At 40.5% G+C, this 27,532-nt stretch overlaps 1 protein-coding gene across 3 annotated transcripts in view; it reads left to right on the forward strand.

Annotated features, from left to right (window-relative positions):
- Nucleotides 1-27,532, forward strand: part of myo16 (myosin XVI) — a 391,172-nt gene that overhangs the window by 70,422 nt on the left and 293,218 nt on the right. For all 3 annotated transcript variants that reach the window (XM_087987876.1, XM_087987875.1, XM_087987877.1), the window contains one exon: nucleotides 12,930-13,073. In XM_087987876.1, coding sequence (XP_087844002.1) covers nucleotides 12,930-13,073 — 144 coding nt within the window. The remainder of the gene's footprint in view (nucleotides 1-12,929; nucleotides 13,074-27,532) is intronic.

Consider the following 27,532-nt stretch of genomic DNA (forward strand, 5'->3'; position numbering starts at 1 on the left):
TGAAATTTATTTTTGAGTTTTATTGTTCCTTGGAAAGGATGACACTGGTAGAATTTATTGCCCATACCCAGTTGCCCTGTCGTAAGGGTATTATAGGGTAGCCACATACTGTGAAGCAATACTAGACCAGACCAGGCAGGTTTAGAAGATTTATTCAAAGGAAAGACATCCGTGAATGAGTGGAACATTATCATAATATTTAGACAATCCTTTCTTTTTACACCTGTTAGAGCTCAAAAAATATCTTAGATTTATGGAAATCACTTTTACAACATGCCATGACCAAATTTGAATTCTAAGACTTTTTATTATGATGCATAACAACTGAACAAACATACTTACAAACAGAAGAATTAAGATAAATTTTATGACTTCAGACTCACAGTCTGACATTTAGCGTATTACAGTCAACAGCTCCCACGGGATTTTCTGTTTAAAAGGAACAAATAAATTTCCCCCTTAAACATCCTGTGACTGAAACTCTGGATTGGAGAAATTTATTGTGTTAATAGTGTTTACCAGGCCTATAGGATTAATTTGCCTTCCTTACTTAATCTAGTTTCACCTTTTAGAATCTAAATTAAATATTTAATTGCACACAATTTTGTACAGGAAAGAAAAACCAGGGAACGATAGTTCTATTATTTTAAAATAGTTACGGAGAGGGACAAAACTGGCCCACAAGTTTGAGTTCTAAATTGGGGCAAGGCAAATGATGGAATTAGACAGGAGCTTGCAGCAGTTGATTGGAGTAGTTTGTTTGCAGGTAAAGAGACCTCCGGCAAGTGGATGGTCTTTAAAAGTGAGATAGCTAGAGTTCAAGGTCTATATGTTCCTGTGAGGGTGAATGGCAAGGTTGGCAGGAATAGAGAACTGTGGATGACAAGTGATATTGAGGCTTTGATCCTAAAGAACGTGGCGTAACTCAGGTACAAGCAGCTGGGATCGAGGGAATCCCGGGAGGTATACAGGGAATAGAGGAGTTTACTGAAAAAGGTAGAGTGAAAAGGGGGTACAAGAAAGCCTTGTCTGAGAGAGTTAGGGTGAATCCAAAGAGGGACTTTATATTAACGGAAGAAGAATAACTAGAGAGAAAAGAGGGTCCCTCAAAGACCAAAGTGGACATGCATGAGTAGAACCACAGGAAATGGGCGAGGTTCTTAATGAATATTTGTTCTATGTTTACCATGGAGAAAGACATGAAGATTTGGGAACTTTGGGAAGTTAGTGGTGATATCTTGGGGACAGTCCATATCACAGTAGAGGAGGTGTTGGATGTATTAGAATGTGTGGAGGTGGATAAATCTCCTGATCCTGACCAGACATATCCAAGAATACCGCAAGAGGCTAGTGAAGAAATTGCAGGGGCTTTGGCTGATATTTTTGCATCATCGTTAGCCATGGGTGAGGTCCCAGAAGACTGGAGGGTAGTGAATGTTGTGCCCTTATTCAAGAAGGACTGCAAAGAAAAGCCTGGGAACTATAGACCAATGAGCTTAACATCTGTGGTAGGTAAGCTACTTGAGAAGATTCTGAGATAAGATATACATGCATTTGGAAAGTCAGGGTTTGATTATGAGTAGTCAGCAAGGCTTTGAGTGGGAGATCAACCCTCACAAATTAGTTGGAGTTCTTTGATGAAGTGACCAAGAAGATTGACAAGGGCAGGGCAGTAGACGTAGTCTATATGGACATCAGTAAAGCCTTTGATAAGGTATACATGGTAGGCTGCTCTGGAAGGTTAGATGGCATGGAATCCAGGGGGAATGGCAAATTGGATACACAACTGGCTTGATGGTAGGAAGCAAAGGGTAACCGTGGAAGGATGCTTGTCGGACTGGAGGCCTGTGACTAGTGGAGTGCCTCAGGGCTCGCGTCTGGGACCATTAGTATTTGCTATCTATATCATTGATTTGAAAGAGAATATCCAAGTCATGATTAGTAAGTTTACTGATGACTCTAAAATAGGAGGTATCATGGACAGTGAGGTAATCAGAAATTACACAGGACCTTGATCAGCTGGGGAAGTGGGCTGAGAAATGGCAAATGGAATTTAATATAGATAAGTGTGAGGTCTTGCATTTTGGAAAGTCAAATCAAGGTACGAGTTTCGTGGTGAATGGTAGGGCCTTCAGGAGTGTCATGGAACAGATGGATCTTGGAGTTCAGGTTCACAGTTCTCTGAACGTGGAGTCACAGGTCAGCAAGGCAGTGAAAATGACTTTGGCACACTGGCCTTCATCAGTAGGGCACTGAGTATAGAAGTTGGGAAGTTATGCTGCAGTTATGCATGATGTAGCTGAGACCGCATTTAGAGTATAACATTCAATTTTGGTCACCTTGTTATCGGAAGGATCTTATTAAACTGGAAAGAGTGCAGAAGAAATTTACAAGGATGTTGCCAGGACTCAATGGTCTGAGTTACAGTGAGAGGTTGGACAAACTAGGACTTTTTTCTTCAGAGTATAGGAGAGTTGGGGGGGGTGGGAGTTGCTTTTAGGTGTATAAGATCATGAGAGGCATGGATAGGTTGAAAGCACTCAATCCTTTTCCCAAGGCTGGGGAAACAAGGACTGGAGCACATTAGTTTAAGGTTAGAGGGGAAAGAATAAAAGAGAATCTGAGGGGCAACATTTTTTACAGAAAGGTGGCACGCATATGGAATGAGCTGCCAGTGGAAGTGGTTCACTTGGGTACATGATCAACATTTAAAAGACATTTGGCAAAATACAGGGATAGGAAAGGGTTAGAAGGATATGGGGTTAGAGTGGATGGAGATATTGGTCGGCATGGACCAGTTTGGGTCGAAGTTCTGAAGGACTCCATGAATTTAAAACCTGTACGAAAAGCTTAATCTACTTTTAGAGCTGTGTATCAAATAGGTAATGGATAATGTAGTCCACTTGCTATATAAGTTAATTATGTTAAAATAGATAACTTTGGCAGAAGTGAGGACTGCAGATGCTGGAAATCAGAGTCTAGATTAGAGCAGTGCTAGAAAAGCACAGCAGATCAGGCACCATCCTAGGAGTAGAAAAATTGACATTTTGGGCAAAAGCCCATCAGGACTGAAGGCAGGGAGCCTGCAGGATGGAAAGAACTTTGGCAGACAACCCAGTGAGTAGATTGGATAATGGAACAGATTAGACTACTATAAATGGCATAAAATCTTGCAACATGCTGTTCTTTTTTAAGAAATGTTAATGTTTTGGAGCCTTGTTTTCAAATATCTTCATAGCCTTGTCCCTTCCCATTTCTGCATTCTTCTCATTTGTCACAAATTTGCAAATCTCTGCATTTCCTCAACCTTGCGTATCCCTAATTTTCATCCCTATACCATTCCTTCAGCTATCTATGCTCTAAGCTCTGGAATTCCTTCACTGAAGCTCTCTGCCTCTTTACATTTGTCTAGAGACAAAAAAAAAGCTGCAGATGCTGGAATTCGAGGTAGTCAAAGTTTGTGAGAAGATTTGTAGCTCAGGTGCTCATTGTTGTGGTTCTGTTCGCCGAGCTGGGAATTTGTGTTGCAGACGTTTCGTCCCCTGTCTAGGTGACATCCTCAGTGCTTGGGAGCCTCCTGTGAAGCGCTTCTGTGTTGTTTCCGCCGGCACTTATAGTGGTTTGTTTCTGCCGCTTCCGGTTGTCAGTTCCAGCTGTCCGCTGCAGTGGCCGGTATATTGGGTCCAGGTCGATGTGTTTGTTGATAGAATCTGTGGATGAGTGCCATGCCTCTAGGAATTCCCTGGTTGTTCTCTGTTTGGCTTGTCCTATAATAGTAGTGTTGAACCAGTCGAGCTCATGTTGCTTGTCATCTGCGTGTGTGGCTACTAAGGATAGCTGGTTGTGTCGTTTCATGGCTAGTTGGTGTTCATGGATACGGATTGTTAGCTGTCTTCCTGTTTGTCCTATGTAGTGTTTTGTGCAGTCCTTGCATGGGATTTTGTACACTACATTGGTTTTGCTCATGCTGGGTATCGGGTCCTTTGTTCTGGTGAGTTCTTGTCTGAGAGTGGCTGTTGGTTTGTGTGCTGTTATGAGTCCTAGTGGTCGTAGTAGTCTGGCTGTCAGTTCAAGAATGTTCTTGATGTAAGGTAACGTGGCTAGTCCTTTGGGTTGTGGCATGTCCTCATTCCGTTGTCTTTCCCTTAGGCATCTGTTGATGAAATTGCAGGGGTATCCGTTTTTGGCGAATACATTGTAGAGGTGTTCTTCTTCCTCTTTTTGCAGTTCTGGTGTACTGCAGTGTGTTGTGGCCCTATTGAACAGTGTCTTGATGCAACTTCTTTTGTGAGTGTTGGGGTGGTTGTTTTCGTATTTCAGGACTTGGTCTGTGTGTGTGGCTTTCCTGTATACCTTTGTGGTGAATTCTCCATTTGGTGCCTCTGGGTTCAAGCCTTGAGGACTTCACAGCCAAGGAGAATGTGTTCATAATTCAGCCAAACAAGTGGAGTGGGAAGCTTTTTTACACATTCAGAAAGAACATTTTTTTATTATTCCAGCTGATGCTAATTCAGGATAAGTCAGATTTCAGGACAAAACCTGACTTGATAAATTGTATGTTTTATTTTTGCAATTTGTTTGTGGTGGTTGTCAATCACATAATCAGAACAAATAATCACAAGAAGGTGCCAATATATCTTAAACAGAAGAACATCAGTTTATTATACATTAAGGGAAAATAACACTAACTATATTACACCGTACAAGGATTAGTTAGAATTGTTTTATTTCAAGAATCAGAAATAAAGATTCAATCATTTTACTCTCAACATTAAGCTGATGGATATTTAGTAAATGGTATTTTGTTTCCACTTTCAGGTTTTTTTGTTCAATAAGCATACTATGGTGGTTCCTTTGCCACAAACGTCTGCATTCACTCGGTGCTATCTTTTTAGTTAACGTCTCTTTCTGAGACCCCTATATGAACTGGTAACATGGCTAACTTACTCCTTAACACGTGTATCTTGAACTCCTGCATTCAACAACCTTGTAGAGGCTCTTCCTCTCTGACATCTTCGGTTATGGGAGATTTTCTCTTAGTAATTTTTAAGCCTTGAAGGCTGCTGCCTGAACACTTTTGGATATTGCTGAACTCTACTGCAGCTGATGTAAACCTTTTGTCTTGGAGTGACCTACTTCTTTCTGAAAGAAACCTGCACACTCATAGGAACGGGAGCAGGCCATTCACCCATTCAAGCCTATTACGCCATTCAATGAGATCCTGTACTTTTACCCCATATCCCTTAATACCTTTGCCCCATATCCCTTAATACCTTTGCCCCATATCCCTTAATACCTTTGCATCACAAAGATTTATCCATCTCAGATTTAAAATTAACGCCTGATCAAGCAGCCACTGCTGTCTGTGAAAGAGAGTTCCAACACTCTACCATCAGCCTACTGAACGGCTGTCTCTTTAAAAGAACCTGTTTCTGTCTCTACCTTGCTGTGTCATAGGACACCTTGTTGCTAGGTAGAAGCCCATTTTTCTTTCTGTTTCCGTCCATGTTTTCTCAGACACTGAACTATTCACTTCAAGAAACTTTTTTTAAAGCCTCATTTAAATGCATGTTAACAAATTGTCAGACTATACTGTATAACTCATCAAACTCAAACATGAAACTAAATGCTGGTTCTCCATTTTAACAAAATTCAGAAATATAATTCAAAACTAAAACTACTATTGGTTCTGTTCATCTTAGATTTCAGGTTTCTAAATAATTATATATCATGTACCTTCCCAGAAACCGATATTGGCCTCTTTAAGTAGCCTTCTTGCCACTTGCAACCCTTATGTGTGCCTCTGATCTGTGGGCTGTGGACGCGACTCCACACAGTATCTGCTTCTCTCACAGAACAAATATCCTGCCATTTTGGAGAGTAGACCCCACCACCAAGGTAGATGCAGCAAGCACATACTATAGAACTTAGGATAAAGATCCAGAGCTAATATTTCAATTGAGAAAGAAATGGGGTTCAATCCACAAGGAAATACCACTAGGCAGATCATGAGATGCTTTTTCTAATAATTGATTTTGACTTTATGCATTCCTCGTAAGAAACTGAAAGATAAAATGTCTCATCTATCACTAATGTTTAGCTTAATGAGATGGAAGATGTTTGCACCAATCTTATATCACGCCCCTATCGCACAATTGAAGCTTAAATGAATGGTTTATTTTCAGAAGATTTTTTTTCCGTAACACTGCCGTGAATATTTTCTTGCCAACAGTAACAGCTGTCAGGTTGACATTAGAAACAGATGGAACATGAAACACTCCCTAGGCTTCCAAATACTATTAATTTAAAATGACACTGCAATTATGAAAGAGCTATGGAAATATCGTTTCAAACACTAATCCCAAGATCCTGGACCTTTTTATTAATAGACCCTTGTCTTTTCTTTTCTAGATGTTGCCATTTCATACTAATTTCTGTCTGTATGTGGTTGATACACTTATTTCAGCTTGCCACTTTCACTCTTCCTGACCTTTTCCTTTACATTTCACCACAGGCATATTCCTCTTATTGTTACTACTTTTGTATCAAACTCGTGCCCCGTCCTCCTGGCATTTCGTGCTAGTTTGTGATCAGTCCCTTTAATAACTTGCATCTCCTTAACACTGATACATTTTCTGTCACAATGTTATTGAAGATACAAATTCTAGGCTAATCCAAGTTTATCTGTCCATCTTGATTTGAGTAAGTTGCTGACTGTCTTCATTCTATTCCGTTCTATTCATTTCTGTTATTTGAAACATCCAAACACATCAATATCAGTTGCAATAACAGCATAAATAGATCATTTTCTTTCCGGACGTCATGTAAAGTATGTACTCAAGCAAGTTGTGCCATTTGATTCTAATTTGTAATTATATGATAATTTACTATTGGGCTTACAATTCGTAATAAGTACTCTGGTACAATGAGTCATAGCGACATACAGCGTGACACAGACCTTTCAGTCCAAGCCAACCATATTCCCAAACTACACTAGTCCCAATTGCCTGCATTTAGCCCATATCGCACTAAACCTTTCCTATTTATGTATCTATCCAAATGTCTTTTAAATGTTGCAACTTTGCCTGCATCCATCACTTCTTCTGGCAGTTCATTTCACACACAAACCACTCTGTGTGTTAAAAAATAGGTTGCCTTTTATGTCATACAGTCAGAGATTTACACCATGGAAACAGGCCCTTTGGCCCAACCTGCCCATGCCACCCAGTTTTCACAATTAATCTAGTCCCATTTAACTGTGTTTGGTCCATATCCCTCCATATCCATCCCATCCATGGGAGGATGTGAGGACTGCAGATGCTTGGAGATCAGAGTCAAAAATCGTGGTACTGGAAAAGGCAGCATCCAAGGAACAGGAGAGTTGACGTTTCGAGCATAAGCAATTCATTCCTGATGAAGAGCTTATGTCCGAAACTTCGATTCCCCTGCTCATCAGATGCTGCCTGACCTCCTGTGCTTTTCCAACACCATACTATTCCATCCATGTACCTGTCCAAGTCCTTTGTCAAACCTTTCGCTGCTCACCTTAAAAACATGTCACCTGAATTCCCCCACCCTCTTCTTTTTCTCTATGCCCCTCATGATTTTATAAACCTCTACAAGGTCACCCACTGAACCTCCTATGCTCCAGTGAAAAAAGGCCCAGCCTATTTTTATAACTCAAATTCTCCATTCCCAGCAGCATCCTGCAAGTCTTTTCTGAATGCTCTCCAACTTAATAATGTCCTTCCTATAGCAGGGCAACCATAAATGCACACAGTACTCCAGAAGAGGCCTCACCAATGTCCTGTACAACCTCAACATGACATCCTACCTCACTTCATGACTCCCACATGAATATAGCAAACACCGATTTAATCAAAACATCACACCAATTCTATCTTTGACCCCAATAATCCATGCATGCTGATACTGATTGCAATATGTCAAAAGACATGCATTCAAATATATATGAAACGATAAGCTTTTGCGCCCAAATATTCCATTATCCAGTGAGTTTGTGGATCATGCAGAATTCTTGATGTATGACATTCTGAGAGAATTGCCCAGGAATTGAAATTTCTGACAGGTAATTCCTCTACATCTGGAGCCCTCTGGAAAAGTTCCTTAAATTTGGAGGATTCTAACTCATTTCAGCTTCATAATTGTCCAAGAAACATTAGGGGAGTAAAAACCAACTATATATGTTGGGTAACTATTGAGTGAGCCCTCAAGTCACCACTGACTTGTCCTCTGGCTTATGCCTGAAACGTCGATTCTCCTGTTCCTTGGATGCTGCCTGACCTGCTGTGCTTTTCCAGCAACACATTTTTAGCGCTTATCCAAAACTCACCCTGCCAAACCATTAATCCTATGAATAGTGAGAATTCACATTTCCACAAGAGGCCCATAATGTTTAGGTAAACTGCTAACAATACCTCTACTGCCAAGCAACTCTAAAACATTCAGCACATGAACTTGTGTCATGCATGTAAGCCACTGTAAATTAACAGACATGTACAAAATGCAAATACACCTACTGGAATGAATATTATGCGAAAGTACATGCCAATGAGAAAGAGACATAATATGAGTTCATAATTAAGAGTTCAAAAGAGACGATCAGCAAATTGTTAAAAAATTTAATGGAGAGGGACAAATGAAAATCAAAAAGACTAATTAAATGTTGGCTTTTAACTCTAAGGGATGGGAAAACGAAGGAGCTTCCATTTTATTTGAACAGAACCTTAATTAGAACATTTCAGGAGAAATGCATTTAGTTTTGGACACTAGACATTGGGAAAGATACTTTGACCTTGATTAAATGCAGTGCCATTTAAATTATGATGAGTCGTTGCATATACCTCTCTTATGTTCCCCTGAATGTAAACCTTTGTTGAGTATTCAAACAGTTAACCACATTGAAAAAACTTTCAATCCTCTGAAGGAACTTGTTCAGGTGGGGGTGGACCGAGAAATTTGTGTTTTTGGAAGGCATCATCAGCTCCTAAGGCCTCAGTGACCTGTTTAGATTTTCAAAGAAAAGGCAGAATAAGGAACGGGAAATCCATATAACTCAGGCCAACTACTTCTTGAGTTCATTGTAGAGCCCTATAGGTGAATAAGTAGCAAAGGATACTAATTTTCAAATGGCCAGTGTGGGAAAGATGAAGAGGCTGTCATAAATTAAAGCTTCATCATCACAGACACAGTGGGGATATGTTAGTGCTCATGACTGTGTGGAAATAATGCATAAAAATTATTAGTGAAACTCAGTTGTTCATGCAAATGCATATTGTTGGAACAGAGAAAGTCAGTTTTGCTCGGAGAGAGAGTTCTCTGAACATTTGAAAGGAATGTGAGACTTCATTTTCCATGATACCTCTAGGCATGAGTGCTTAACTGGCCTAGAGGAAGTCTTCTCCCAGATGGGGGTAAGAGTACAACTCTGCTGTCTATCACAGCCTTGTTCCGGGTCTCAGGGTGAGCACCAGAGAACAGTGAGTCCAGTTCATGTTGGCAATCGACTCAACCTCTGATAGTTCCTGATCCCTGCTCTATCCTTTTGCACAGGCAAGCCTGTTGTGTTTTATGCTTCTGAGATATGCAAAGGTGACACATCAGGATATTTATGACAAAGGCTTAAATGTAACTGTAGCCTGAACTTTGTTTCCTTTATACTTAATTATACACACAATCATGACTCATTCACACAGCACCAAATGTAGTCTACAAATGCACATGATCAACCAACCAACAATAAAACACAACCAAATCCAATCATTACTTCTTTTTTGCCTCCTGCCAGTGCACCTCACCTGAAATTGATCAGCAAACTCACCTCCAAGCCAAATAGTGGCTGCAGCTTTGAAGATTATGTTGCGTCATTAGTGAAGGTTGAGACCTGGAAATACTGTTGGGGTTCCAACCTCAGACTGAATATTTATCCCAGAGAAGTTATTTTCTCTGTGTGGGAGAGTACAGAACAATAGGAAGTTTTATTTTCACAAAGAGTTCATAGTAATGTGAAATTGTCTGTCCTCGAGATTGGTAGGTTTTGTTTGATGTGTGTATCAAGAGAAATAGAAGTACATATGAGCTTTGACTCTGAGGATTAATGGTGTGGCAGGGTGAGTTTTGGATAAGTAACCTTATCCTTGTGGGCGGCATGGTGGCACAGTGGTTAGCACTGCTGCCTCACAGCGCCAGAGACCTGGGTTCAATTCCCGCCTCAGGCGACTGACTGTGTGGAGTTTGCATGTTCTCCCCGTGTCTGCGTGGGTTTCCTCCGGGTGCTCCGGTTTCCTCCCACAGTCCAAAGATGTGCAGGGTCAGGTGAATTGGCCATGCTAAATTGCCCGTAGTGTTAGGTAAGGGGTAAATGTAGGGGTATGGGTGGGTTGCGCTTCGGCGGGGCGGTGTGGACTTGTTGGGCCGAAGGGCCTGTTTCCACACTGTAAGTAATCTAATCTAACCTACTCCAGTTCTTGTATAGTAGTGTAATTACACAAGAACTACAGATAAACCACCGCAGATTACATTCAAACATGTAGCATTTTATTTGCATTCCTGACTGACTGAAACTTTGATTAACCTTCCACAAAAAATAACTTAGCAAATCTGGAGAAATACATCTCCCAATAATAAGAAATTTAGGCTCAAATTTTTCGAAATGACAAGTGGCAAGTTAAGCAAAAACTTACTCTAAATGTAAAGGAGCAGGAAAAACAATTAGAAATCAATACAAAAGTTCATACCTTGCAAAAATAGCCAAATTTACACCATATATTCTTGTGTTCTAAATTTGAGTTTGAAGCTGTTTAATCATTATCTGTGAACATTTTAGGAAATGTGCAGTGTAGGTTCGATCGTTAGTACATATGATTCTGGTTAAATAAAGATTCGTACAAAGTGTGAGGTAAGGTAGATGATTCATATATATTCATTTAGTTTCCTTTGGATGTTTGAATTTTGAGCTTTCATTAAGCTTTCAGATTCAACATTCTGGAATTTATTTTCCAATTTGGGGAACTAAAAGCATTTTAGTTTCAGTTTGAGGCAGTTTTCAGAAGTCTTGGATAAAGTTGGATGCATAAAATAGTTGTTTTTAGGTAAGGGAAGTGGTTTTAGGATTTTTAAGGAAGAAGTCACCTCAGTGTAGGGAATTTAGGTTAAAAGTTTCAGCCCAAAAGTGTATAGTTGAAACCTTGAAAGGTTATTTGAAGCTGAGAAAGTCTAACCTCAGTTTTATAAATGCTCCAGGAAGAGACCATCAGATTCTCAATGTGGACTTGAAGCCACAGTTAAATTAAGCCCTTCAGGTGTGAAAGAAAGGGTAGATCTATCCAGTGTGAGTACTGTCAAGAAGTATCATTCTAATTATGGGACTGTATTTCATTGTGTACTTCCAAATCTTTATATTTGTCACTTACATGTAAATGGTTTGGTTTATTCTATCTTCATTTCTTTAACAATAAAACTAAAGTTTATTTTGTAAAACTAGAATCTGCAGTATTGCCTATTATTTCAATGAAAGACCATCTTATTAAAACCAACTAAATATGTCCTGTCAAGCAAGATTTCAATCTGGGATTCGACTTGTCCAGAAATATCATTAACACAAACATTCATTCCCTGCACTATCAATGCTCAGTAGCAACAGTATGTAAAAGTCACCAAGGTTCCTTAGACACCAGTTTTCAGACACACAAAAACCAGCAGCTATAAGGACAAGGGCAGCAGATACATGGGAACACCACCATCTGCAAATGCTCCTCCGAGACACTTACAATGGCTTTGAAATATATCACCATTCCTTCACTGTCGCTGGGTAAAAATACTGGAACTGCCTTCCTAATGGCATTGTGGGCCTTCCCACAGCACATGGACTGCAGTAATTCAAGAAGACAGCCTACCACCACCTTGCAAAAGACAACTAAAGATGGTCAATTAATGATGGCCTAGCCAGTTTTTAAAAAGCTTGGATCACAACATAAGATACAGGAAATATATTGTAGGTTTTAGGGAGGATATAAATTTTCTTGATTTAAAAGCAATTGCTATATAGGTCAGAACTATAATAATACATTTTATGCACCTAAGAGATTTTGCAGATTGGGCAAGGAAATTGACAAAACCACAGCATACCAATGAACATAGATGCATGAGATTCAATCTCCTTGAACTTTTGTCCAAAATTGCCCTTACGGGGCAGTTTTGGTACAAGTTCTCCCACCTTATTTTGACTGTTATATCTGTGCAAACTAAGAAATGTACAAAATTTAAAATGAAAGTGACTTTGAGGGTCAAACTCCCATTTGATTCCTTTAGAAAACATCAGCATAACTTCAGCAAAATCAGCTGAATTGTTGCAATGCATTGTGGAATTTAAAATGTTTGACAGTTATGCCCAAATCACTCATGCTTACATTTTTTGCATTCCTTTATGTTGTCACAAAATACCCACCTTGCACAATAGTACTTCCATTTAGTTCAAAATGGTTCCTTCACCCTGGACCATCGACAGTAATTGCAGGATGCAATATTGTTCTTGGTTTGCCCATGACCTGAGCACAGTGATGTCCCCTACAGCTCTGGAGATCTGGTTATTGAGCCCTGACATACTCCCTTGTCCTAAACCATGGCTTCATCTCGCCTCCTTTCCAAACAACATTTCAGTTATATCTATACTAGACACACTGCTGCACTTCAAGAAAACCCTCTACTACTTTCTCAATGACAATTTAAGTTGAGGAACAAATGCCTTGGCAATTCCCATGTCACATGAATGTTTTTTTTAAAAGCAGCAACACCATGGGTGATTACGCTTATTTTTCCTTTAAATATATTTGACTGGCGACAAAGCAAAAAGAATTGTAAAGCTGATCGGTATTAAGATTGCTAACAAGGTGCATTCTCCTTTCAAACAGTGTGCGCGATATGACAACATCTTTGCTGCTGAGATTCTAATTGAAAGGGGTGTGAATGTCAATCGGCAGGATGAGGATTTATGGACTGCATTACATGTAGCATGTGCTTGTGACAATCCTGACATTGTTCTCCTTCTCATGTTGGTGAGTACATAACCCAGACTTTGAAAAATCTACTAATATCTCAAAGGAATGCATTTCGTGACTCATTTGCAGAAGATGTCAAAGCCTGGCTCTAAGACTTCCTCCTGAGCTGTTTCATGCTTGTCTCCAACACTATCCCACCTTTTTCTATACTCAAGTTGTGATGAAGTAATTGTATTTCATGCAACAACCTCCCTTTCCCATGTAGCCAAAGGGGGATCAAGTTTCAAGGATGTAGCTAAATAGCTGAATATCTCAGGGTGTAGCAGAACCACATGTCGATGCTATGGTTTGCTGTGGAGTCCTGCTGCTGTATTTCTGCCTCTTACTGAAAATGAAGACCTCACTTTTTGTCAATTTATGTGGGAATAAAGTGAGTTTATCTAATACTGCTATTACCATGAATGGAAAGTACCTCATTGCTCTCTCCACTTGAATGTACTATGGTGGCATGATTAGTTTGTACATCAACTGTGCAGCCCCCGCACTCTCATCCATCGAGGTTAAGAGAACCCTACAACGATTGAATAATTGCAGAAACCAACACTCTTCCAATTCTATGCTCTGGGTCACTTATCTGCCTAACTCTCAGATATTGAGCTGAAAATGTGTTGCTGGAAATGTGCAGCAGGTCAGGCAGCATCCAAGGAGCAGGAGAATCGATGTTTCAGACATGAATAACTCTCAGATATATCTACCTGTCCCTGACCAAATCTCCTGAGTGGTATGACTGCCTCCTGGTACAAGAAACTAGGTAGCTTTCCCTACCATCCCTCTTTCCCCGAGCCCCTGATGCATTGCAGTGTCTGTGGCCCAACCTCCAGCTCATAAGCTCAAAGATGAAGCTGCTCAAATTCAAACCATGAAGAAGTTTCTGCCATGAATAAAAATGGTATCGAGGAACTTCCAAGTTACAGACTTGATTCATCACTGTTCTAATGAGTTCCAATCCTTTAACTACATTATTCATTTTCTTCTGTTGTCTTTTGTATACTTTATTAGCTTTGTCACCAATTTGCATGCTGTTAAAATTTAAGAATAGGAAATGCCTGACCTACTTAGCAGAAACGCACCAAACAGCTGGCTCCTTTCTCTTTAGGAGAGGAAGAATCAATTCTAATCAGTTGCACTTAATATAAATCTGTTTCTAATTGAATATCTCAGGATTGTCATCTCGTCTACCCCCCATAGGAATGCTGACTACCTGTACGGAGACCCTCACTTCACCTGCTCCTCTCCTTTTTGAAAGGGTAGCAGAAAGTGCTGATGAAGGGATGGTGGTTGATGTTGCATACAAGGGATTTGAATGAAGTGCCACATTATAAGCTTGGTAGAAAAGGTGAAGCCCATGTTATAATGGGTCAGTTAATGTGATATAACCTAACTGAGTCTGTAAGGCATGACTCCAGCTTTTGCAGATGGCACAAAACATAGAGGCATTGTGAACTGTGAGGATTGTAGCAAAAGAAACATTGAAGGTGTAGACAGTTTGGTGGAATGTGTGGACAAATACCAGATGGAGAAAGTGAGGATTGCAGATGCTGGAGATCAGAGTCGAGAGTGTAGTGCTGGAAAAGCACAGTAGGTCAGGCAGCATCCAAGGATGAAGGGCTTTTGCCCAAAATGTTGATTTTCCTGCTCCTTGGATGCTGCCTGACCTGCTGTGCTTTTCCAGCAACACATTCTTGACCCAAATACAAGATGGAGTTTAGTACACAGAAATATTAGTAAGGAAAATGAGGAGAGGCAATGTATACAAAAGTGGGTAATTCTTAAGTAGGATGCAAGAACAGAGACCCAGATCATTGAAGGTTGATAGGTTGAGAAAGTAGTTACGAAGAGGAATCATATTGAACTTGAAGCGTTAACTCTGTTTCTCTCTCCACAGATGGTTCCAGACTTACTGAGTTTTTCCAGCACTTTCTGTTTCTATTTAAGAAAAAAAGCTAAAATGACAGAGGAAATCCTGGGCTTTATAAATAGGATCAAAGAGTTAAAAAAACGGCAGGTTATAATGAACTTGTGTAAACACTGTGTTTTAACCTGAACTGAGATATTATGTTTCATTGTGGATTTCAATTTTCGAAAGATGTGAAGGAATCCGAGAGGGTGCAGAAAATATTTACAAGAATAGTTTACAAATGAAGATCTTTGGTTATATGTAACGAGATGCTGCCATCTCATTACATACATCACCGAGTTGACCTTCCCAAGTGCTGAAGAAATAGATCCATTGTCTGGACCATTCTGGAGGACCCCAGCCTGCTATGTTTGGTGAACTATGTCCCAGTATGGTGTGTTATAATGTTCATAACCTGACCTTGTCACCAGCAACGTGGTGAACAGCTCAAAAACAGGAGGTGGAGAAGGGGAAGAGCAAGGTGGAGGGAGACCATGAAGAGGTAAAGGCAACCAACATTTGTTTGTTTAAGCAAAGCACTGAGTTCAAATGGCACCTGCTGAATTTGGGTTTCTTTCCATTATGAATCCTACTTAGTCCTTTTCCATTGTTGGTAAAAATATGATCTGTTGGAAATAAAGGCAGTACATTTGGAACCAAAAGAGAAAATGCTGGAAAATCTCAGCAGGTCTGGCAGCATCTGAAAGGAGAGAAAAGAGCTGACGTTTCGAATCTAACTGACCCTTTGTCAAAGCGGGTACTTTTGGATATGGGTCCTACCTCCACATTTTAAAGGACTGGGGAAACTCTGAGACTCAGCATAAATCCAGGGCACTATGTCTATCAATAATGACATCTCTAAATTGAGGGTGAAATAACTTTTAGAGCAACTTTATGGAAGGAATCAGCAAGCTCTCTGAAATATTTTACCTATTTATGTATATACGAATAATGTCCGTTAAATAACTTGAATTTATTTTTGACCAGTTTCCTCAAAACAAAGTAATCTCAAAAATCCCTGTGAGCAGTGTTTGCTGATGATTAATTTCTTCTGATGGTCTCATTTTCATAATCTCTATTCATCCGCTCATGCATTAATAAAACATTGATCGTGACTCTGGCTGTTAGTGGAGTTAGTTTTCTGATGTCAGCACTTCCATATGCAGCAGACTCGCACCAAGTCTTCTTTTTTGCTTCAGCGATGACTTTCATTCCTCATTACATATATGCAAAAAATATATTATCATTCTGCACACAGTAAAAGGTGCTTGTAGGAGCTCTCAGCTGAGTATTCTTGAAACAAGTTAATGTTTTTGTTGCTATCATAATGCAATCATATATATTTTACAATGCATAGGAAGGTGGAACTGCAATTCATGGACCATGAATAAGGATAAAACTGTAAAACACGGGGAATTGATTATAAATTTTTACCTGCATTAAAGACTGAAAATGACAGCACTATAGGCATGTTAAACTAAGACATTTTGCATTGCTTTAATGCTGAATGTTCAACATCTTTCAACGACATGAAATTATTTGTGTGAATTTTCTGCAAGAAAAGCAGAACTCGTTTAGCTCTACAATTTAAGAAAATGTACACTTTTTATTCATTTGTTCATTTTTATTCATTTGTGGAATATGCCAGCATTTAGTGCACATTTAATTACCCCAAGTGTTGCTGGAATTTCACTCATCCAGGCAAGTGGACAGTGTTCCATCACAGGCCTGACTTGCGCCTCGTAGATGGTGGATAGGCTTTGGGGAAACAGGAGGTGAATCTGCTTTAGAAATCCTAGCGTCCTTCCTGTTTTTTGTAGGGACATTACTTAGTGCTGGTTCAGTTGAGTTTTTTGTCAATAATATCCCTCGGGGCAATGAAAATAAGCAATTCAGCCAGATAATACCATTGAATGTCAAGGCTCGATGGTTAAATCCTCTCTTGTTGGAGATTATTGTCTGGCACCTCCATGGCATATTACCTACCATTAACCTACCTAAGTTTGGATGTTGTTCTGGTGTTATTACATATAGACACAGACTGGGTCAATGTTGTTAAACTTGAAATGGTTCAGAAAAGATTTGCAAGGATGTTGCCAGGGTTGGAGGATTTCAGCTGTAGAGAGAGGCTGAATAGGTTGGAACTATTTTCCCTGGAGTGTGGGAGTTTGAGGGGTTTGGGGTTTATAAAGTTCATGAGGGGCATGGATAGGGTGAATAGATAAGATATTTTCCCTGGGGCAGGCGGGTCCAGAACTAGAAGGCCTAGGTTTAAGGGGAGAGGGGAAAGATTTAAAAGGGACCTAAGGGGCAATATTTTCATGCAGGGGGTAGTGCGTGGATGGATTGAACTGCCAGAGGAAAAGGTGCAGGGTGGCACAATTACACCATTTAAAAGGCATCCAGATGGGTGTATGAATAAGAAGAGTTTAGAGGGATGTGGGCCAAGTGCTGACAAATGGGGCTAGATTAGGTTAGGATATCTGATTGGCATGGACGAGTTGGACCAAAGGGTCAGTTTCAGTGCTGTGCAGCTCTCTGACACTAAACCTGAGCAGTTGTGAATAGTACTGAATGTGCTGCAATTATAAAGTAACTCACAATAGTCAGGCTCAGTATACTATCCTGAGGAACTCATGCAGTAATTGACATTCAGCAACCAAATCTATCTACCTTTTTACTAGACAACAGAGAATTTTCCCCTGATTTCGACTGATTTCAGTTTTGACTAGAACTCCTTGATGCCACATTGGTTGAATGCTGCAGTGTTGTCTATAGCAATCACTCCCTCTTCACCTCTTAACTTCAGTTCTTTTTGATCATGTTTGAACCAAGGCTGTGGGGAAGTTCAGAGCTAAGTGGGCCTGATAGAAGCCAAAAGTTATACCTTTGCAAGTGTCACTTGATAGCTCTGTTGACAATTCTTTCAATCGCTCGATGATTGAACGCCGACCAATCGGATGGAAATTGACAAGGTTGGATTTATCCACAGCACATACCTGAGCAATTACCCACATTGTTAGTCAGATACCAGTGTGGTAGTTGTACTGGAGCAGCTTGCATAGAGGAACACCTAGTTCTAGTGCAAACATGATGTTGTAAGGCCTCTTCAGTCTCCAATATCGTCAGCTATTGTAAACGTAGTGCTTTGAAAACCGCAATCTAACTGTATGGCAGGCCAGCCTTTTTCTTTTATGTCTTCACATTGTTAATTTGCAAGGTTACTGCCTCTTTAAAAACATGCTGACCACAAAACCCCTCAGCCTCTCAGCTGTGAAACAGAGATTAAAGAACTGCCTACAGGATGTAACCTGGAGCTTCATCATTCATGTGTATAATAGCAATGACTGCCAGTGTTCTTTACAATGTAGAAGTTTGACAACACAAGAAAACCACAATATTCTCCTTGCTAGTCACTTAAAAAAGCAGTCTTTCCTGTTTAATAAAGCATCAATTGCAAGTTGAAATGTACGTCTCTTGTGCTTAAAGATAATTATGACACCACAAAAAGTAACAACATCCAAATATCCTCCTTTGTATTAAAAATATCCATTTAAATGATACAAAGGTAGCAGTGGGAAAACAGAGACATGTGAGCTTCTGAAATGCACTGCTGGCTACAGCATTGGGTATTCTGTGCATACCTTCAGGAGGAGTTAGACTGCTTCTCAGCTGAGTCAGAAGCAATATCAAAATGATTATTGGGGTATTAACTGTTCGTGCACTAGTAAAACAATGGTCAATGCAAACTCCTGGATGAGATTTGATTGCCCAAAGGAGATGGATAGAAATTATTTATTCATATATTTCCCATTTTTCCATATTTTCTGGTCCCCTATCATTTGGCTATAAAGGGGGTAAGTGTGGTGTGCACAGGAAGTGTCCATTTCTGATGCTCCTAGCATCAGGAAAATGAGACAGACTTATTGAGGCAGCTGTCAAAACGTCTGCTGCTGGAAAAGCGCTGCTGGTCAGGCAGCATCTGAGGAGCAGGAGAGTCAAGGTTTCGAGCACAAGCTGTTCCTCAGGAATTCCTGACAAAGGGCTTATGCTCGAAACTTTGATCCTCCTGTTCCTCGGATGCTGCCTGACTGGCTGTGCTTTTCCAGCTCCATATTTTTTGATTCTGATATCCAGCATCTGCTGTCCTTACTTTCTCCTTATTGGGACAGCTGGTATTTTCTGCATGCTTGTAAACTGAGGTTGTTGCAAAGTAGTAGGAGATGACAGGTCACTGCTAGTGATGGTGTTGAAATCAATACCTGCCTGACATTAGCTGACCTATGAAGAAAATGTCATCTCTTCCTTCTCCTCCTGCTGCTGCATTCTGGTAGCTGTGTGTGTGTGAGAAATTGAAGAGAGTGAGGGCATTAGACTTTCAGGTGCAGCAATGACAGTGCAGAGTCTCAGGGGCCACTGACACAATAAAAATGTAAGTGTGACTCCTGTGTCTTCGCCCCCAATGCTAAAAAAAAAACTACCCAGTGAACAGCCTAAGGCTGTTAGTACCAGCTCTACAAGCTGGTGCCAAGAACACATGAGCTGTCGTGGCTGTCTGCCAGAATTCTCTATTAGATGGAAGGAATTCACAGCTAGAGTGTGTCTTCTCATGAAACTCACTGTGAACAGAATTGCTAATGCAAATGCAGCCATTTGAACCAGATTACCGGGGCTATGGGAAGTGCCTAATGTGTGGATCAACACGATGTTTGCGAGGTTTTTTTTAATCCAACAAATTATTTGCCCTTGTTAATTAGTTTGGCTGACACACTGTATGCTTTCAGACATGTTTAAAGTCCAAAATAAAGGAAGCTGACAATGAAAATTCTTATAAAGAAAACAGTAAAAGTGGACTCAAAAAAGTTGAACTTTTCCCTTCAGAGAAGAGTACTGGGGATAGTGCACAATGAACAATGGGAAGCACATGTCTGCATTCAGATTTGACAGTCTAGTTAAGTGCAGTATTGTGCCAACATTCAATTTTGGAATATTATCCATTTGACTTATGAGGTGTTAAGATTACAAGGATGAGAACATTGAAATAAGGAGGGAGAGAAGTAAAGTGTAGCATCTTAGGGTTTCTGGGTGAAGTTTGCCATTGGACAATGTGAGGCCATGCTAGAAATACACACTGAATTTATCTCCACATCTCAATCTTCAATCAGGAAACCAAACTTCTGTAACCAGGTGACACACACTTCCCATTCTAACAGATTACATAAAATTCAACCTTTAGATTGTGAAAACTGTAACATGAGCAGAGGCAAGAAATACATTTATTATTGTCAATAGATTTATCAGGAAGAGGAACAATATTAACTTTGGTACACAGAATCATCCCCAAAATGAAGATGAGCTGGTTATTTTGGACAAAATAAATTAGTTTATTTATATAGCTTATACAGATCTTGAGAACCAAGCAATAATCTGCTCGTTTGCTGAGTTTAAGAAGATTACTCACCATGCAGTCTATAGAGAATATCTCTTAGGCAATGTGAAACATTGGCTGTGTCTCTTCACAAGTGCAAGCTGGGTTTGTCTTGAGGCCCCCTGAGGTGGAGGTTGGGTACTCCAGGACCCTGGCCTGTTTAGCAAGGACCCTTCTCACTGTGATGTTTTAGCACCTGGAATCAACAGTTTTGTCACAAGAAATATGTCAGTGACTTCATTTGTTTCCCTTTTCTTGATCCAAAGGAGGTCTGGTGGAACTTGCCTCAGGAAGGATGCTCCATTTGGTGCACTGAGATAAAAGGCAGGTGGATTAAATAGGCCATTATGGAATGGTAAATCACGTGCAACATGAAGAGTTTCAACAAACGTGAGACTTTCACCGGTCACTGAATGTGGGAAGTGATGTTTGTGAGGACAGGAAGTGTGGTATCGAAGAGTGTAGTGTTAAACAACTGGGAGGTCCCAGTCATGATACACATTGTTGCATTCAGTTGACTGAATGTGATCACCTCTACTTGACAGATGTGCAGTCCTCTGTAGTGGGGTTTGATGGTTTAGGTGTTGAGGTCCAGAGTCTTGTGGCAGCAGCTCCCCAAGTAGACGTAGAAAATTTGATGGACAGTTGTTTCTGGGTTTGACCCTTGCTGCTGGTTGCTTCCAGGAAGGGCCAAGGTCTACTTAGTGGCACTCCCACATGCATTGGGTTCGGATCATGCTCTCGTCTCAGACCAGCAGTTGTGGATACACAGTTCTTTTTAGGCTCTGTCATTGTGGAGGTGGACTATACTGGAAATGGTTTTAGAGAGAATCATTGTGAGACATTATGTGCTACTGTCATCTATCAACCTTGTAATGTCTTTGTTATGGATCTTGGGTATTGAAGGGTGGAGCCTGGGTGGCAAAATAGATTCCATCAACACTGATAAACCTGTGAGCTGTCATTGGCAGATTATTTGTTGACTTGTTGAACAGCATTAAAACCAGCATGCATTGAGTCTAATGACAGTTCATTGGTCAGGCCTCTCCATAAACCTATCTAAGGTGGACTGTCAATTCAAAGAAAAACACAGAAACGTAGATGCTGTAGATCAGAAACATAAACAGAAATTGCTGGAAAAACTCAGCAGGTTGGATAGCACCTGTGGAGCGAGAAACAGGGTTAACATTTCTGGTCCAGTGACCCTTCTTCAAAACTGATTGTAGCTAGGAAAAGATTGGTATATGCTGAATATAGAGTGGGGAGGGAGGGGAAGTGTAAATGATAGGTGGAGATGGAGCCCAGAGAGAGAATCAGGTCAGTAGACAAAGGAAAGGGTAAAGGTCAGACTGGGAAAATGAATAGCTGCTACTGGGGACCATATGCCACTGACAATGGATTGTTTTGTGATAGCAGGTAATGTTGTGGGGGTTTGGGTAAGGACATGAGAGAAGGTGCTCAAGATCTAAAATTATTGAACTCAAATACTGTGTCCCACAGACTGCAGGGTCCCCAAGTGGAAAATGAGGTGCTGTTCTTCCAGCTTGTGCCGAGCTTCACTGGAGGACCGCAACAAGCCCGAGACAGAGATGTTGGCCAGGGAACAGGGCAGAGTTTTAGAGTGGCAGGTGACTGGAAGCTTGGAATCATTTTTGTGGACAAAATATGGGTGTTCTGCAAAGCGGTTACCCAGTCTGAACTTCAATCACCCTGTTGTGAAGAGTGAGTCAACAACTGTCCGGTTCCAGGTTGGACAGCTTTAGGAACAGACCAGTGTTTCTGACCAGCTGTGCGGTCCAGTTGTATCATTGCCCAACTTCAGGGCTTTTTTTAAAAATCATTTTTGATGTTGATGATAAGTGCCAGAACTTATCACACCTGCTGTTCCTCTTTTTCCCAGTTTAGGTCAATATTAAGGATGACATGTACTGCTGGCGATAGATGTTGCACAATAGGAAATACAAAGACATCAAAACACAGACATTGGCTGATAACTGGCTGAGATTTTTTTTCGGGATTTTCTATTAGAAAATGATTTTGCCATATTTCACACGGCTGCGAGTGAATTTGAGCTGATGATTCTGTGTGAAACTGAGTCGCCCAGGTACAAACGTGTTGGCGTAGATTTTTCAGGGTTTCCGGTGCAACGTTGTCATATCCTGCTGATTTGCCATATTTCAGGGCCCCTTCGTGCTTCCTGCACTTCTGTGAGCTTGCAGGGACCAGAATTATCATGTTCTGCATGTTGCTCAATGTGTTGTTTCTTTCAGTTTGTTACAGACGAATGCGGGCACAGTTACAATGTTTAAAAGATACACAGATAAGTACATGAATAGGAAAGGTTTGGAGGGACATGGGCCAGGAGCAGGCTGTTGGGATTAATTTAGTTTGTGATTATGTTCAGCATGGACTGGTTGGACTGAAGGGTCTGTTTCTGTGTTGTATTACTCAATAACTCTAAGACTCTACGACCTTGTTACACGGAGCAGATGCTTAGTTAGAGGTGAATAAGGTGGAATTAAATATAGGTGATTGTTGGACTGCTCAAAGGCAGCGAATCTGACTGGAATGAGTAAAATCGAGCCCTACTTCTTTCTCCTCTCCTCCATGTAACATGCTGTGGTAGTCTACTATCATAGGGCCACCAGTTAATTCACTTGCCTTTGGGAGTGCTGCGTTCTCACTGTTGAGGAACAGGATGGAAATGGGTCAATTGCCATTGGGAGGGATGGCATAAACAGCTTTGTGAATGGCACCACAGAAACATGTATTTAATTCTTCCTCAGATGCATAATGCTTAGATATAATTACAACGATACTATCCAAGGTCTCACTGCATTTTGGTCAATCTGTATCACAGAACTCTCATTACATCATCCTGGCACTGGCCCCAATCATCAATAATGGGAATGAGCAGTTGATTACATGGGAAGTCATAAAAGGCTATGTTGCTGGAGGGGGACCTTCAAAGGACAGAAAATGTTGGAGATCACAGCGGGTCAGGCAATATCCGTGGAGAGACAGCAAGCTGACATTTCGAGTCAAGATGACTCTTCATCAGAGCTGCCTGACCCACTGTGATTTCCAGCATCATTTTTTTTTTGTTTTCAGTCTGGATTCCAGCATCAGCTGTAATTTGTTCCTGACCTTCAAGGGAATTGATACAATAGGAGAATATTTCTGACCCCAATTGACTGAATGGAACATTCCCCATTGCTTGGAGTCACGTATCAGTATGAGGTTATTTATGGAGGCCCACACTGGGACCTTTTGATCTTCACTGTCTGTATTGAGTAAGCCCCAGTCAGTGTGGTGGCTGTTAAAGTCTCTCACATCGGTGGCTGGGTGAGGCAGTATTGTCAGAACCTGCTGTTCTGATTGTGCGTTGAATTGTCAGCGATAGGAAGCTGCGGATCATTTTAATGGTCAGAGTGCTGGTGTTTGGCAAAATGGTAACCCTGTCTGCATTTCGCCTCCCCAGTGTAAAGGAGATTGCATTTTGAGTAACAAATGCAGTAGACTGGACTGAATGTAGTGCAGATAAATCCAGGCCTTAACATCCTCACATAGTCATTCCTGTCCCAAGCTGGCTGCAGTGCTTTGGCAAAACTCAACACAAGCTGGAGGAACTATACCATGCCTTCTGCCACGGCACCTTACAACCTTTTGAACTCAATGTTGAGTTTAACTATTTCAGAATGTGAATAGCCTCTTCCACTCTTCCCTAGATCCTGTTTTGTGTGGCTTGCTTCCAGCAGCACTAACCCATTTTTAACCGTTAACATTCCTTCATTAGCACTCTACACAGCACTTACCTCCCTTTCGGCTTACCATCAGCAATCTCTTTGTTTGCCCCTCCTTTTTCTCTGTCACTCTCTTGGCACCATTTCCATGTATTCTATTTACTCCCACCTCTTCCCCAACCAATCAGCATAAACACCTTCGTTTCTCAGCTGCTTTCAATTCTGACAAAGGGTCATTGGGCTTGAGATGTTTACTCTGTCTTCCTCTCCACAGATACTCTCAGACTCACTCAGTTTCTTCAGTGCTTTCCAGTTTTGTTTCAGATTTCCAGCGTCTACAGTTCTTTGTATTATTTAAATGGATCATGTAACTTGGTTCGTGTCTTTCTCAGTTAGATTATGTTAGTAGAACATTGAAGGTTGGATTAATTGTGAAAATAATTATGCTTCCTTCAGACCCATAATTGTCTGTATTTAACAATGAATGCAAGGAAGATCATGCACACTATGAATCAGGGCACGCTGGGTTCGGCAAGTGACTTTTGGGTGTGTTCTCCTCTCAGTTCAAGCCCTGTATTTGGAGAGCTGATTGTAAAATTTATCCATTAACACCCATTCAGTGTAAGTTCTGGCTCCCTGTCACACAGACTTCACTCCAGGAAGTTGTGTTGTGAATGTGACAGCATAAATAGGAGACTGAGGAAGACAGCTGGCTGCTCAGTGGTTCATGCCTCTTCAGACAGGCAGTGAATCCTATCTACTTATACTTACAGAATCACTTCATAAAAACTGCAGGGACTGGAGCGAGGGCAAGAGGGACTGGAGAGATAAATTCAGCGATGGCAATGGACATGCAAGGACAAGACTGCTGAGTGGGAGGAGGTACACTGTCAGCTCCCTTATCTCACACTGCTGAAAGTTTCCAGAAATCCCACAATCAGACCTGGCCACCATTTTGAGAATTAGTCATATTCAGCAATGATTGAGCTCAAATCAGAGAGGTGATTTCTTAAACCTAAACACATAAAGATGAAGTCCATAAAAGAGACAATGCAGTCACCAGACTGTTTTAAACCCCAACTGTTTGGACAGTATCTTTTGGGGGAGGCCACATATAACTCAAGGCCCACTGGAAAATAGTTAATTCTTACATGCACCTCAAACTGGCCTTGTAAATCATTCAGTTGTATAAACAGTCTGAGCAGTTCATAAAGAAGGACCACCATCACCAGTCCAAAGATTTACAGGTTAGGCGATTGGCCATGCTAAGTTGCCGATTGTGTCCAGGGAAGTGCAGGTTAGGTGGATTAGCCATGGGAATTGCAGGGTTACAGGGATAAGTTAGAGAGCATGAATCTGGGTGGATTGCTCAATGTGTACTCAATGGGCTGAATGGCCTGCTTCCACACTGTAGGGATTCTATGATAAAGAGGTCACCTAAGAATGGACAAACGCTAGTATCGCCAACAGCGCCAGTATAATGAGAAATAATTAAAATATTATGTGGTGACTCCTGTGTGAACTGCTAACATCTGTTTCTGTATTCCTGATCTACTATTATATGATCATCCACCTTGACAGATGCAATACTTTGATGTTCATTTAATGCATTGATAATGAACATACTAAAAATCTATTAAAACTAAAAATGTTTAAAATTAATTCTACTGAATTCCCAACATTCTGGCATTATTTAGCTTTGAATAGTAACTTGCTGAATCATGAATAGCTATTCTGCACTTAGAATTGATATTTGGTAAAAGAAAGGCCATTGTGAACATTGAGGGGACTGTAATTCTATATTGCTGATTATTTCAGCATTTCAACAGGAAGCAGATTCTATAAATTAAGTGCTGACAGTGCTGAGTGTACTAGAAATTCAGGTCTGAAGGTCAGTGAATTCCTGAAGTGTACTCCCCTTGGGAACCACACTGCACCAGCAACATTAATGCCTACGCTAACCATTCTCAAAGATAAACAAAATCAGCCGGACCTTGGAGACAGACATTCCCCTGAATCGGCTGGACATCTAATAGTTAAAAGAAGTGGCAAGGCTCCTTAAAATGCAATTTGATGTGTGCCTCGCCTGATTCCCCTCATGAGTAATCATTTCTCTAAATTCATATTTGATAAGTTGTACTTTTTTTCTCAGATCAGACTTCAGCTTTTAGAATCAGTTTACTATCAAAGACTTGAGCTCTCAATGCTGAAAATAACTCTCAGGCAGATTTTCATTTTCCTACTGAATTAAAGCAAATCATTTGCTGATTTTTGTAAGGACTCACTCCAGTGTTGTAGGTAACTTTAACATTCATTCAAATGAATTCAATAATTATGTACTTTGATGGTCAGTACTGAGTGATACATCTTACTGATGCTTCCTCTGGTTGTGACAGATCTGACCCATATTTAACAACTGGCTTTTAATCTTTGGCTCCTTTAAAAGTTCAGAAATTGAACAATAGTTTGTCTACTGCACAGCCTTAATAGCTGTGTAGAAGTAGAGGCCTTTTGTTTAGATTAATTGTTACTTCAATTTATGAACAATTCTGTAGATATATTGAAAGAACAAAGAAAATTTACAGCACAGGAACAGGCCCTTCGGCCCTCCAAGCCTATGCCAATCCAAATGTACTGTCTAAACCTGTCGGTCAATTCCTAAGCATCTGTATCCCTCTGCTCCTCACCTACTCATGCATCTGTCCAGATGCAGCTTAAATGAATCTACCATGCCTGCCTCTACCCTTCATCATTGTAGTTACATAACATGATAGAGTGACGCACTTCATTAAAAGTTTTCTGATTCGATCAGTTTCAGGAGTGTTCACACATATTGGAATAATATTACACATTAGACAATATGACATTTTTATTTGTTTTCTGACAATATCTGTCTTCCCCCAGGTGTATCAACAGTACTATGAATACAACTACTCTAAACTATCAACTCATCACAAAAAGTGAGAAAATAGGTTGCAAAAAGGATATGTTTTTAGGTTCCTTTACTCAACTAAATATTTGTCATTTTTGTCTTAAGACTCCTTGCTAAACCTAGCTTCTGTATCCTTGAGAATGTTTCCACTTGTCTTGAGTGCACTTCAAAATATCATGATATCTTCTGTATAAAAAGGTTCACTGTTGCTAAAATTACTTTCTGTTCACTATGGAATTTTGTGAATTTATTTTTGTTCACAAAACCGCTCACCTCAGTGTAAAATAAGCTGCCAGGTCACACTCTATTTATTGTCTGCATGCTGGACTATTGCTTATTGTTCCACTTTCGATATCCTGACAATTGTGTCTTTAGCTCATTGTCAGTGACATTTGTGCAGTCAATCATTTGTTTAACCATGCTGTCATCTCTATTGTACCTTTTAGTTCTTCATAA

The sequence above is a fragment of the Chiloscyllium plagiosum genome, unplaced genomic scaffold (assembly GCF_037043375.1).
Source record: "Chiloscyllium plagiosum isolate Xiang-an unplaced genomic scaffold, Cpla_swu_hap1 HiC_scaffold_6, whole genome shotgun sequence".
NCBI lineage: Eukaryota > Metazoa > Chordata > Chondrichthyes > Orectolobiformes > Hemiscylliidae > Chiloscyllium > Chiloscyllium plagiosum.